This window comes from Sinohyriopsis cumingii, chromosome 5, assembly GCF_028554795.1.
Source record: "Sinohyriopsis cumingii isolate HCF-2022 chromosome 5, ASM2855479v2, whole genome shotgun sequence".
Classification (NCBI taxonomy): domain Eukaryota; kingdom Metazoa; phylum Mollusca; class Bivalvia; order Unionida; family Unionidae; genus Sinohyriopsis; species Sinohyriopsis cumingii.
Genome location: NC_142965.1, coordinates 7,462,383 through 7,477,876, shown reverse-complemented (window position 1 = coordinate 7,477,876; position 15,494 = coordinate 7,462,383). Strand labels below are relative to the sequence as shown.

At 36.3% G+C, this 15,494-nt stretch overlaps 1 protein-coding gene across 4 annotated transcripts in view; it reads right to left on the bottom strand.

Moving 5' to 3' along the window:
• LOC149798585 (monocarboxylate transporter 13-like) overlaps nt 1-15,494 on the bottom strand; it is an 84,375-nt gene that overhangs the window by 22,812 nt on the left and 46,069 nt on the right. For all 4 annotated transcript variants that reach the window (XR_016420993.1, XM_089957403.1, XM_089957402.1 and 1 more), the window contains exon 5: nt 7,558-8,583. Coding sequence is in view for 3 of the 4 variants with exons in the window: in XM_089957403.1 (XP_089813529.1) it covers nt 7,558-8,583 (1,026 nt within the window). In the remaining variant the exon portion in view is untranslated. The remainder of the gene's footprint in view (nt 1-7,557; nt 8,584-15,494) is intronic.

Here is a 15,494-nt window from a genome sequence, read left to right as displayed (position 1 = left end):
AGTAGAATTTGTTGAAAATCCCATAATAATCTGAATATGTATTCAGTAGAATTTATTGAAAATCCCATCATAGTTTTCCGGGTTCTTCCTCCACCATTAATACTGGCCGCCATGTATAGCCTATCGTGCTGAAAAATGGCGTTAAACCCCACAACAACAACAACAACAACCATCATAGTTTGACCATGCATTCAGTAGAATTTGTTGAAAATCCCGTAATCTGACCATGCATTCAGTAGAATTTATTAAAATTCGCATACTTGACCATGCATTCAGTAGAACTGATTGAAAATCCCATAATAATCTGACCATGTATTCAGTAGAATTTGTTGGAAATCCCATAATAATTTGACTATGCATTCAGTAGAATATGTTGAAAATCCCAGTTTGACCATGCATTCTGAAGAATTTGTTGAAAATCCCATAATAATCTGACCATGCATTCAGTAGAATTTGTTGGAAATCCCATAATAATCTGACCATGCATTCAGTAGAATTTGTTGAAATCCCATAACTGACCATGCATTCAGTAGAATTTGTTGAAATCCCCACAATAATCTGTCCATGCATTCAGCAGAATTTGCTGGAAATCCCATAATAACCTGTCCATGCATTCAGTAGAATTCATTGGAAATCCCATAATAATCTGACAATGCATTCAGTAAAATTTGTTGGAAATCCCACAATAAGCTGACCATGCATTCAGTAGAATTTGTTGAAAATCCCAGTTTGATGATGCATTCATTAGAATTTGTTGAAAATCTCATAATAATCTGACAATGCATTCCGCAGAGTTTGTTGGAAATCCCATAATAATCTGATCATGCATTCAGTAGAATTTATTGAAAATCCCATAATTGACCATGTATTCAGTAGAATTTATTAAAAATCCCATACTTGACCATGCATTCAGTAGAACTGATTGAAAATCCCATAATAATCTGACCATGTATTCAGTAGAATTTGTTGGAAATCTCATAATAATATGACCATGCATTCAGTAGAATTTGTTGGAAATCCCATAATAATCTGACTATGCATTCAGTAGAATATGTTGAAAATCCCAGTTTGACCATGCATTCTGAAGAATTTGTTGAAAATCCCATAATAATCTGACCATGCATTCAGTAGAATTTGTTGGAAATCCCATAATAATCTGACCATGCATTCAGTAGAATTTGTTGAAATCCCATAACTGACCATGCATTCAGTAGAATTTGTTGAAATCCCCACAATAATCTGTCCATGCATTCAGCATCTGAGGTGGATGCTCTAACCACTAGGCCACCAGAGCTGTTATAATCTGAATATGCATCCTGTAGAATTTGTTGGAAATCCCATAATAACCTGTCCATGCATTCAGTAGAATTCATTGGAAATCCAATAATAATCTGACAATGCATTCAGTAAAATTTGTTGGAAATCCCACAATAAGCTGACCATGCATTCAGTAGAATTTGTTGAAAATCCCAGTTTGATGATGCATTCATTAGAATTTGTTGAAAATTTCATAATAATCTGACAATGCATTCCGCAGAGTTTGTTGGAAATCCCATAATAATCTGATCATGCATTCAGTAGAATTTATTGAAAATCCCATAACTGACCATGCATTCAGTAGAATTTGTTGGAAACCCCATAATATGACCATGAATTCAGTAAAACTTGTTGGAAATCCCATAATAATCTAACCATGAATTCAGTAGAATTTTCTGAAAACCCCATAATAATCTGTCCATGCATTTTGTAGAATTTGTTGAAAATCCCATAATAATCTGACCATGCAATCAGTAGAATTTATTGAAAATCCCATAATTGACCATGCATTCAGTAGAATTTGTTGAAATCCCCACAATAATCTGTCCATGCATTCAGCAGAATTTGCTGGAAATCCCATAATAACCTGTCCATGCATTCAGTAGAATTCATTGGAAATCCCATAATAATCTGACAATGCATTCAGTAAAATTTGTTGGAAATCCCACAATAAGCTGACCATGCATTCAGTAGAATTTGTTGAAAATCCCAGTTTGATGATGCATTCATTAGAATTTGTTGAAAATCTCATAATAATCTGACAATGCATTCCGCAGAGTTTGTTGGAAATCCCATAATAATCTGATCATGCATTCAGTAGAATTTATTGAAAATCCCATAATTGACCATGTATTCAGTAGAATTTATTAAAAATCCCATACTTGACCATGCATTCAGTAGAACTGATTGAAAATCCCATAATAATCTGACCATGTATTCAGTAGAATTTGTTGGAAATCTCATAATAATATGACCATGCATTCAGTAGAATTTGTTGGAAATCCCATAATAATCTGACTATGCATTCAGTAGAATATGTTGAAAATCCCAGTTTGACCATGCATTCTGAAGAATTTGTTGAAAATCCCATAATAATCTGACCATGCATTCAGTAGAATTTGTTGGAAATCCCATAATAATCTGACCATACATTCAGTAGAATTTGTTGAAATCCCATAACTGACCATGCATTCAGTAGAATTTGTTGAAATCCCCACAATAATCTGTCCATGCATTCAGCATCTGAGGTGGATGCTCTAACCACTAGGCCACCAGAGCTGTTATAATCTGAATATGCATCCTGTAGAATTTGTTGGAAATCCCATAATAACCTGTCCATGCATTCAGTAGAATTCATTGGAAATCCAATAATAATCTGACAATGCATTCAGTAAAATTTGTTGGAAATCCCACAATAAGCTGACCATGCATTCAGTAGAATTTGTTGAAAATCCCTAGTCACATTATCCTGACACTAGGCTGACCAGTCCTAACACTAACCTCTTAATACTAAGCACCAAGCGTGGCAGCTGTTAGCATAATTATTTTTAGTGTTTGGTATGACTTGGCTGGGGATCGAACACATGACCTACCGCATCTGAGGTGGATGCTCTAACCACTAGGCCACCAGAGCTGTTATAATCTGAATATGCATCCTGTAGAATTTGTTGGAAATCCCATAATAACCTGTCCATGCATTCAGTAGAATTCATTGGAAATCCAATAATAATCTGACAATGCATTCAGTAAAATTTGTTGGAAATCCCACAATAAGCTGACCATGCATTCAGTAGAATTTGTTGAAAATCCCAGTTTGATGATGCATTCATTAGAATTTGTTGAAAATTTCATAATAATCTGACAATGCATTCCGCAGAGTTTGTTGGAAATCCCATAATAATCTGATCATGCATTCAGTAGAATTTATTGAAAATCCCATAACTGACCATGCATTCAGTAGAATTTGTTGGAAACCCCATAATATGACCATGAATTCAGTAAAACTTGTTGGAAATCCCATAATAATCTAACCATGAATTCAGTAGAATTCTTAATACTAAGCACCAAGCGTGGCAGCTGTTAGCATAATTATTTTTAGTGTTTGGTATGACTTGGCTGGGGATCGAACACATGACCTACCGCATCTGAGGTGGATGCTCTAACCACTAGGCCACCAGAGCTGTTATAATCTGAATATGCATCCTGTAGAATTTGTTGGAAATCCCATAATAACCTGTCCATGCATTCAGTAGAATTCATTGGAAATCCAATAATAATCTGACAATGCATTCAGTAAAATTTGTTGGAAATCCCACAATAAGCTGACCATGCATTCAGTAGAATTTGTTGAAAATCCCAGTTTGATGATGCATTCATTAGAATTTGTTGAAAATTTCATAATAATCTGACAATGCATTCCGCAGAGTTTGTTGGAAATCCCATAATAATCTGATCATGCATTCAGTAGAATTTATTGAAAATCCCATAACTGACCATGCATTCAGTAGAATTTGTTGGAAACCCCATAATATGACCATGAATTCAGTAAAACTTGTTGGAAATCCCATAATAATCTAACCATGAATTCAGTAGAATTTTCTGAAAACCCCATAATAATCTGTCCATGCATTTTGTAGAATTTGTTGAAAATCCCATAATAATCTGACCATGCAATCAGTAGAATTTATTGAAAATCCCATAATTGACCATGCATTCAGTAGAATTTGTTGAAATCCCCATGATAGTCTGACCATGTATTCAGTAGAATTTGTTGGAAATCTCAATAATCTGACCATGTATTCAGTAGAATTTGTTGGAAATCCCACAATAATCTGACCATGCATTCAGCAGAATTTGTTGGAAACCCCATAATAATCTGACAATGCATTCAGTACAATTTGTTGAAAACCCCAAAATAATCTGTCCATGCATTCAGTAGAATTTGTTGAAAATCCCATAACACTCTGACCATGTGTGTGTGATCTAGATTTTTAACGTAACTTTAACAATTTTTCAGTCATATCACTACGATGCCTGCAGTGTGATAGTTTATAGTGATGTCTAGCACTGGGACATCATGCCGCAGACATGTAGCATGATGTCCCACCTAGTCACATTATCCTGACACTAGGCTGACCAGTCCTAACACTAACCTCTTAATACTAAGCACCAAGCATGGCAGCTGTTAGCATAATTATTTTTAGTGTTTGGTATGACTTGGCTGGGGATCGAACACATGACCTACCGCATCTGAGGTGGATGCTCTAACCACTAGGCCACCAGAGCTGTTATAATCTGAATATGCATCCTGTAGGATTTGTTGGAAATCCCATAATAATCTGACCATGCATTCAGCAGAATTTGCTGGAAATCCCATAATAATCTGACCATACATTCAGTAGAATTTGCTGGAAATCCCATAATAATCTGACCATGCATTCAGTAGAATTTGTTGAAAACCCCACAATAATGTCCATGCATTCAGTAGAATTTGTTGAAAACCCCATAATTATTTGACCATGAATTCAGTAGAATTTGTTGGAAATCCCATAATAGTTTGACCATGCATTCTGTAGAATTTGTTGAAAACCTCATAATAATCTGACCATGAATTTAGTAGAATTTGTTGGAAATCCCATACTAATCTGACCATGCATTCAGCAGAATTTGCTGGAAATCCCATAATAACCTGACCATGCATTCAGTTGAATTTGCTGGAAATCCCATAATAATCTGACCATGCATTCAGTAGAATTTGTTGGAAATCCCATAATAATCTGACCATGCATTCAGTAGAATTTGTTGGAAATCCCATAATAATATGACCATGCATTCAGTAGAATTTGCTGGAAATCCCATAATAATCTGAGCATGCATTCAGTAGAATTTGTTGGAAATCCCATAATAATCTGACCATGCATTCAGTAGAATTTGCTGGAAATCCCATAATAATCTGACCACGCATTCAGTAGAATTTGCTGGAAATCCCATAATAATCTGACCATGCATTCAGTAGAATTTGTTGAAAACCCCACAATAATGTCCATGCATTCAGTAGAATTTGTTGAAAACCCTATAATAATCTGACCATTTATTCAGTAGAACTTGTTGAAAACCCCACAATAATCTGACCATGCATTCAATAGAATTTGTGACAAGATTTCCTATATGGCAGCCATATTTGAGGTTAGATTGGCACTAATTTTTTTATCAAGGCCAACTACAGTAGATACAATAATTAGTCTCATGGGGAAAACCCAATGTTGATCTGACTTTCAATTTTAGGAGGATTAACAAAAAGATTTTCAAGATGACTGCTACTGTTACCATAATGAACATCAGATCAGCACCAATTGCAACCAGGTATCGTAAAAAATCTAGTGCAAACCCAGTGTTGACATGACTTTCAATGTAGAGAAGCAGAATAATATTTTCAAGATGGCCATACCGGACATCAGATTGTCTTAAGTTTTATTTAAAATCAGCAAGATACCATAATAAGTCTTCTGGTGAAAACTTTATGCTGATATGATATCCATTCACGAGTAATAACAACAAGATTTTCAAGATGGCTAATGGTGGCCATATTGAATTTCAGATCAGAACCATTTTCAGTTAGAACAAAGACATTATAAGAAGTGAAAAGCCCATGATGTTACGACCATCCATTGAGTAGAAATAGTGATATCAAGATCCAGAAGTTGTCTTCTGTGGTGGCCATACTGTGGTGGCCATACTGTGATGGCCATACTGAATGTCAGATCTGCTGCATTGTGATTCAGGACATACTAAACATTATAGTCTTTTGTGCTGATGTGCCCATCCATTCAGGAGGAGGATTAGCAATAACATTATTTTCAATATGACTGCTATGGTGGAAGTCAGATCAACACCATTTTCATTTAGAACCAACAAGACACCGTAAAAAGTCTTTCAGTGAAAACTCAAAGTTGTTCAGGAGTAGCACCAATAACAAACTTGGACTGATGCAGTTCAGACGACAGACAAAATCTCATCCCATAGGTTCTTCTGGTTTATGACCATTAGAGCTATTAATGGAGATACATGTCAGACAACAGACCATCCCATAGGTTCTTCTGGTTTATGACCATTAGAGCTATTAATGGAGATACATGTCAGACAACAGACCATCCCATAGGTTCTTCTGGTCTAGAGCAAGAAAATCATCCAAATAAGATCAATAATCAACTAGAATAAAATTATTTCCAACATTAATGCCAAAATTTAATGAAGAAAAGCTATCCAATCTAAACATTTTATCCTGTAAATTATATGTTTTACAAGTAAAGTGTAACTGCTCAGACAGCTAAAAGACAGAATTGTCCAGGCCATGTAAAATGGTCGGGAGGTAAAACAGCCCGATGATACTAAGACAGACTGATCATCTGGTACATGCTTAATGGCACATCAGCACATTAATGGCTCAACAGTACCAAGGAAACAGGAATAAAGTGCCTTGACCAGATGCACCAACATGGAGGCTGAACCAGAGTGGTCTCAGCAGGATTTAAACTCACAACCCAATGATCTCTATCTAGTCTTTCATGCTAACTATAAAGCCACAATGGCTCCCTGAAAGAAGGGAAAAACAGGCTGACTGACTGGTGTTGTCAGCACATGAAACTGTATAAAGTGCAGGAGCAACTGAGTCTGAAGGGATTTAATGGGAGGTTAGAATGTAGCTAATTGTATTGTTTATCAGTAGGTCAGTACAAAATGTGAAAGAAATTTAAGAGATATTAAGGTATAATCTCAAGCACAACAAAGGAAGGGAAAAAGTAATCAGGACTTGACACAACATGGTCAGTACACACAGTGTACTGTAAAAAATACAAATAATGGCCAGCTAGTAGATAGAGCACTAGATTAGCACATAAAAGGTCCTGAGATTAATTCTTGGTGATATCAGTCAAGATTCATCTAAAGCCTGAAAGTTTAGTCTCTTCTACTGAGAAAACCACTCGCTGATACAGCTTTGCTCAAGATACTGTCAATGACAGAATGTTCACAACTATAAATTATGATAACTGAGCAGGAAAATATAATTTTCCACAAAAACAGGTAAAGAATCTGGGGCAATAATGTATCCATTCAGAAAATCATCATTCAACAAAACTGCTTAAATTGTTCCTACGCTAAACTGACAAACTGTAAGAGTAATTTATGTATCATTTACAGGTATTTGTAAATTAATATGAAGGGTAACAGAAAGATGATTACCTAGAACGGGTTGTCCGATGGCAGCACCAAATCCCTGTATAAACAGCACCACACTAAGAACTGGAGGCATGAGCATAAGACCCACGAAGTCAATCAGGACTGGTGTTAAAATAGCTACATAGGCCCCTCCAAAAAATCCATATATGCCAACATGCATTGCTTTCCACCAATAAACTGTCGCAATTTCATACATGAGTATATTAATTCCACTTACACCTGTACATATGGCAAGAATTTTATATCGGGCTAATTTGTTTGAATCCCCAAGGATTCCTACCAGAATACGACCAATCAAATCACAGATTCCAGCAATGGAAATCAACAAGGCTCTCCAGTATCGATGTATGCCATTGGATTCAGCACTTAGTGGCAAAAACAATATGAAATTAAAGTGTCCAAAAAACAGCAAGAAACTGACCAATGTAAAGAAAACAACAACGTAATTTTTTAGCACTTTAAATGTTGCGAGATGAGATAGCAAGCGTTGGCATAATGGTTTCTTTCCCTTGCTTCCTTTAGTTTCTTCATCTTTTGAGGGATGTCCCATGTCAACAGCTGTTTGATGGAGACTGTCCATAGACCCAAAGACAACACTACCTGTACTTGCCACATGATGCCGATTAAAAGCTGATCCGTCCTCGATGATGTTTTTTACTTGCTTTTTATCAACATCATTCTGAATCAGGGGTGTGTCCCCCCTCTCGCCAACTTCAGTTAATGATATCTGCTTATTTTCCACTGATGATTTTTTCCCTCTTTCCTTTCTGCTTCGTCTTCTCTGCATATAGAATGTCAAAGGTCGGTACACAGCACCACATGCAACTACATGGAAATATATTGCACCCAGTAAAAGTAATGTACCCTTCAAGCCATAGGTGTCAAGGAAGAATTGAAGAAGGGGTGGAACAGCAAATTGCCCAACACTGGCTCCAGACAATCCAATACCATTAGCAATGCTTCTGTACTTGCTAAAGTAGTTCCCAAGCATTATGAGACCATTACCAAATATGCAAGCATTCCCAAACCCTGTGGAAAAGAAAGAAGAAAATAAAAAAATAGAAATTAAAATTACTTTAAAAAGGAAAAGTTATTACAGTATTTATTTGCATGAAAGTCCAACTGCAAACAGCACATATCTAGCTAGCTCTGCCGGCGCATAATGAGATGGTAGATTGGGGTCTGTGCAGTTTGTTAGGAGTGATCAATAAAACAAACGCAGACCCTGACCTGTGGGTGCATTATGCTATGGCATACCAGAATCTTTATTGTTTACAGTTTGACTCAACTTATAAGTGAGTATATATGGCATGCATTCCTCATAGTGCTAATTGTGCTCTATATATCTTTAATACATAAAGAAATTTGACAAAATTGGTTTGAAAATGTTCTTACAAGAGTGTATTAAATAAACAAGAGACCAAGTGGGTCCGATATCATTCACCTGGCATATCATGTTGATTTTTACCTATTTTACTATATTTTCCTGATCAAATTTCTTTTTAAAGATACAGCCATAATTATTATTCTCTCATAATCATCAAAGCCATTAAAAATTTTGATGATGTAAACCAATTTACCAAGCTAGATAGAAACTGGATGGGAAACAGTCTATATCCAAAAAGGTAACAAGCTCTGCAAATTAGATGCAGGGAACTACTTGACTGTGAGATGTTTATCCATGTGATACTTGCATTATTCAGTACAGTTTCCTTAGTTTACGTTTCAACCATTTCTGGAAAGTGTACTTAAAATTATTAAAGTTTAAAATATGGTGCACGGAAAATGTAATGGTATGATTATATGGGTAATTAGTGTACTATAGCATTATGTGTCGATCTTACAGAATCTGAGCTCAAACATCTTGATAACATAAGACTATTTAACAAGTTTGATCAGAAATATAGCTGTTAGAGATAACTAGCTGCTCAGCCAATATGAAAGGCTATATCATTCATACGCATGAATTTCACTCGTAATCAATCTCACCCAAGCCTTTGTTGATACAGACCTATTTACCAAGTATGATCAAATTCCTATCAGTCTCTTGAGTGGTAAAATTTAGTCTTCTGAAGGCTGAAGTTTTATTGTCTAACAAAAATTACCAGAAATTCAAGAAAAGACCCTATGTCCTATGTTCTTCATAACTGCTTAGCATTGAAACCATCTGATATTCTTGGGCAATACAATTTTCAAATTAGCCATTAGGTCAGCCATATTGCATGAAAGTTGGCACAAGTTTCATTTAGGACAAACCAGACATAAGAAGACTTTTAGTGAAAATCTCATCACATGACCATCCATTCCAGAAGAATAGCCATAATGCAATTTTAATGCTAGCTGATGTGGTGACCATAATGTATGTCTGAGTAGCACCGTTTTCATTTAGGACCAACTTGACCTTGGAATGAATGTGTGTGTAAAGTTTTATGGTAGTTTAGGATGATTAGCAATACCAAGCTTCTACTAATGGACAGAGAGACATAAAATGCCAGCCAATCGACAAAAGGCCATCCTATAAGCTAATCAATATCACCTACTAAATAAATAGAGGGCAGGCTCATAATAACAAGAGTCCCTTGAAAGGACAGGTGCTCAACTGGCTGAAAAGAATTTCCAGGAATTCAGGACAAGGCCATTTCTTCCTCTGAACTGCAAAGCATTGAAACCATTTCAATATAATTCAGTGTTAACAAGATTTTTGAATTAGTTACTGTGGTGAACATATTGGATATTGTTCGGCATAACTTTCATTTATAACAAATATGGTGCCACTAAAAGTCTCCTGGTGCAAAGCCCATGTTGATATAACTTTCTTTTTTTATGGAGTATCGAGTATCAAGATGGTGCCTTATCAAGTATCAAGATGGTGCCATAGTGGCCATATTTGATATCATACTGGCACCATTTCTACTTAGTACCAACTAGAGTTCATAATTAGTCTTTTGGTGAAAGCACAGTTCCAATATGACCAGCCATCAAGAAGTAGTGATTACAAGATTTTCAAGATGGCCACTGTATACAGCCATAAATGGAAGATGGATCAGCACCATTTTCATGCAAGAACCAACTAGGGTCACAAAGGGCAAAATCTATATATATTAGAACCAGAATACAAACACAAAATATACGGAAAAATTATTTATATTCAGTACTTACTTCAACTAGCCTATGTGTGTAACTTTTGCTCAATGATCACGAACTGGAATCCTGCAATGATCATGGTCATGTGCTCAGTGTGCGGTATTACATAACTCTCATACTCTTCTTTTAAAGTTTGTAAAGCTGTGTTGACTTGTCACTTATTCTGATATGATATGTTCTGAAGTTTGAAAAGATCCATCTGCTTTAACATTTTCTGTCATATAACATCCACAACCCAAACCGTAAAGTGTTTCACTTAAAATATGGTGCCATTTTCTTTAAAATTACAGACTGGTACATAAACTGACTAGCTTATCAATAAAATGAATCTGTTAGGCAAAGTTCTCTTTTGAAGAAACCAGTCTGTTTTCTTGGAAATGTGTCAAATACAGTTGCTATAAATAGCAAATAAGGAAAGTACTCTTGTGCAGCAGTGACCTTTTTAAAAATATTCTCAAATTTATATGAGTGAAATTAAGGAGTTGATAATAAAATGACAAAAACAACGTTTTAAAGCTTTATTTTAATTTTATTTTATAATGTAGCAAACAAGCGTAATCCACATGCAGTCTCATGGAAAAACTAATTTGGTAAAAATAAGCATAATGATTATTTATGCCAAAAGCATAATAGTTGGCATGTATGGTGAAAACCCCATGGCAATACAGCCTACATTATTTTTCATTCAGGTGGAGTAGTGATAAAAAGACTGTAAATATGTTCCATTGTGGTAACCATGGTGTCCACTGGCCACTACAACGACACCATTTCTATTCAGGACCAACTCAACAGCACAAGAAATCAGTTAGTGACAGACCGCTCCTAGTGGTCAGAGCGTCCGCCTCGGATGCGGGAGGTCGTGGGTTCAATCCTTGACCGCATCATACCAAACACTTACAAAAATGGTACTAACAGCTGCCTTGCTTGGCACTCAGCATTAACAGGTTAGTGTTAGGACTAATCAGCTTGGTGTCAGGATAATGTGACTGGGTGGGACATCATGCTACATGTCTGTGACATGATGCCCCAGTGCTAGACATCACTATAAAACTGTCAATACAGACATCGTAGCGATATGACTGAAAAATTGATAAAGCTACATTAAAAATCCAAATCACACACACACACACACACACACACACACACACAGAGTTAGTGACAAATTCATGCAGGTATGACCCAGGAAGAACCAATGACCCATGGAAAGATACCAGCAAGGTTTCTCACATGCTCATAGAGATCAAGCTGAGACTCAAACTCAGAGAGAGAAGAGATGTGTTAGTGGAATGAAAGGAAAGGGACCCCATTCTGGAATAAAAATAACATGATTTTCAATATGGCAACTGTGATGGATTGGCACCATTTTTATTTAGGACCGGCAAGACATTACTGAAAGTGTTCTGGTGAAGCCCCATTCTCAATGTGACTTTACTTCAGGAGGAGCAGCAATAAGAATTTCTAGATGGCCACTGTATTGGACATCTGATTGGCACCATTTTCATTTAAGACCAATAAGACATTTGAAGTCTTCTCGTGAAAAGTGCATTTCAATATGTCTTTAGGAGTAGTGATAATAGGATTTACAAAACTGCATTGGACATCAGATCAGCACTATTTTCAATAGGACCGACTGGACAGCATAAAATATCTTCTAGTGAAAAACTCCATTTTATGATATGACAATTTATTTAGATGTAGCAAATAATGACATTTTCAAGATGGGTGCAGTTGCAACTATACTAGACATCAGATCGGAACAGTTTTCATTTAAGACCTTTTAGTCACCTATTAGGAGAAGCAGAAGAAAAAAAAATACCCACTGTGGTGGAAATATCGGATGTCAGGTCAGTACCATTTTCCATTATGACTGACCTAATATCATCAGAAGTCTTCTGGTGAAAACTTAATGACAATATTAACTGTCCATTCAGAAAGATAGTAATATTATTTTCAAGATGGTCACTGTTGTGGACTAGACATCAGAAGGAACCTTTCAGTGAAATCCCATGCTGTTATAACCAACCACTCAGGAGAAGTAGCAATAACAAGACTTTCAAGATGGATTCTGTGGTGGCAATATTGAATGTCCAGGTGGTACCATTTTCACTTAATCACATGATCAATTAGACCAATGGACAAATGTAGGTGTCAACTTTCACGGTAATCCTCCAAGCACTTTTGTGCTAATGGACAGACACATGAAGACGTTAGGCAATGGACAGACAAATGAAAGGAGTTAGACAATGGAGAGATGAAGAAGCTAGACAATGGAAAGACAGATGAAGAAGTTAGACAATGGACAGATGAAGTTAGACAATGGACAGATGAAGAGGTTAGACAATGGACAGACAGATGAAGAAGTTAGACAATGGACAGATGAAGAAGCTAGACAATGGACAGACAGATGAAGAAGTTAGATAATGTACAGATGAAGTTAGATAATGACAGATGAAGAAGTTAGACAATGGACAGATGAAGTTAGACAATGGACAGATGAAGAAGTTGGACAATGGACAGATGAAGACATTAGACAATGGTCAGACAGATGAAGGAGTTAGACAATAGACAGATGAAGAAGTTAGACAATGAACAGATGAAGTTAGATGATGGACAGATGAAGTTAGACAATGGACAGACAGATGAAGAAGTTAGACAATGGACAGACAGATGAAGTTAGACAATGTACAGATGAAGAAGCTAGACAAGGGACAGACAGATGAAGAAGTTAGACAATGGACAGATGAAGTTAGACAATGGACAGATGAAGAAGTTAGACAAGGGACAGACAGATGAAGAAGTCAGACAATGGACAACATCCCACCCCATAAGCTCTTCTGACCTATGACAAGTAACAAATCATCCAGTATCTTGATAATGTTAGCATATTTGTCCAGTTTTATATATATATATATAAAATCTGGTCAGAATTACTGCCTCTCAGTTAGTAAGAAGCTCAGCCAATCATATCCAAGATCACTTCATGAAATAGCATAAATCTTGCTCACAGTAAAACAACACATTTATTCGGATAATATAAGTCTATTTACTAAGTTTGATCATAAATGGTCACAAATGTGCTGACAAGTTCAAGCAATCAGATGCAAAATCACATAATTGAAATAATCTTGCATATAAATGAACAAATCCAAGACCTAGCTGATTTAAGACCACCTGCCAAGTTTCATCAAATCTGGATCAGAAATACAGTCACTAATTGGCAACAAGCTCAGTCAATGACATACGAGATCACCCCATTAAGTGTTGATCTTGTACAATATCAATCTCATACAAGATCTTGGTCATATAAACATATAATTGATGGTTGACAAAAAAATGAGATAAAAAATTATGACTTCCAGAGTTGTAACACTCAGTCATTAAGATGCAAAAGCATCTCTTTAATACGCACAGACCTTTTTCAATATCAAGCCCATTCAAGATCTTAATGATTATTATACATGGGGGGGGTGAGAGACATCAGTGCTTGACATTCCACTTGGCTGCATTGACATGCATCGAACTGGTAGTCCTCAAACACACCTCCAATGCATGTGAGGGGGTTAGGTTAGGATACATTAGTGCCCAACATTCCACTCAGCTACACCAATATGCACCTAACTTGTAGTGTCCTCAAACAAGACATTCCATTCTTGTCAAGCCCACCTTTTTATCGATCTAAAAAGTAAAATACATTGAGCTTCATCTAAACTATACCACTTGGCTTGGCCGATGCATGGATGGATGCAAAGACATAAAAATGGACATAAAAGTGATCACTGCAAACTTTCTGCCAGAGTGGGTTAAGTAAAATAAAAATCTTTAGGCTCAGGATGTGGGGTTATTTCAGATCATAATTCTTCCTCATTTTCTCACACAGACCAAAATCGAGGCCAATTTAAGTACATGTGACATGTAAATGACAATTAAAGAGCCATGTGCTACTGGTGACAATGAATATCGTAGTGAATTATTTAGTGACACATGTTTGCTAACAATGGAATAAAGATAAAACAAGGACTACCATTTTTCATATATGTCTTGTGGGATGTGACTACAAATGGTACTAATATTTATTTTTGTAGGGTTAATTTTCCAATTTAATTAGATTCCTTGATTTCAAGGTCACATGCACTACTTATTCAGCTACACTTGGAGATGAACACAATGGATAATTAGTGAGCATGACCTCAGTTCTAAGTGCTGATTGGCTGATCTGTAATTTTAGCACAGTCAGAGAAAGCCATGTGCATAACACATGTATTGAAATGTAAATGTTGATGTAGTGTTTCAAAAAAAGTGTGTGTATGGAGGACTCCCATGTAAGTGATTTTCTGTGTCCCAGATAAAAAATTTGCATCCATATATGTGTGATTAAGCATTTCAGAAACCTCTGTATACCTATAGTGGGGTGCAAAGCAGGAATAATGTATACCGTATTTTCGCGCATTTAAGACGCACTTAATTATAAGACGTGGGTTTTGACGATTTGTGTAAAAAATATTTTACATAAGATGCCCACAAATATAAGACGCACGCGGCCTAGCCATCTGCCGCACTGAGCAATTTATCTCCAGTGGTTTCCTTTCCTTTATCATAAATGAAAATTTGTCCAATGTTTCATCACCCGTCGGATGTAAACAAGGCTTCATTACCATTTTTAGTTGAGATCAAAGAATTGTCTGAGGCAGGACCACAACGGTTATCTTTTTTACTTATCTCCCGCTGGGCCAATAGCGGATGGGTTGAGTACCTGGTATCTAGATTCTAGAACAATAAATGCCAGATGTAAAGGCGGC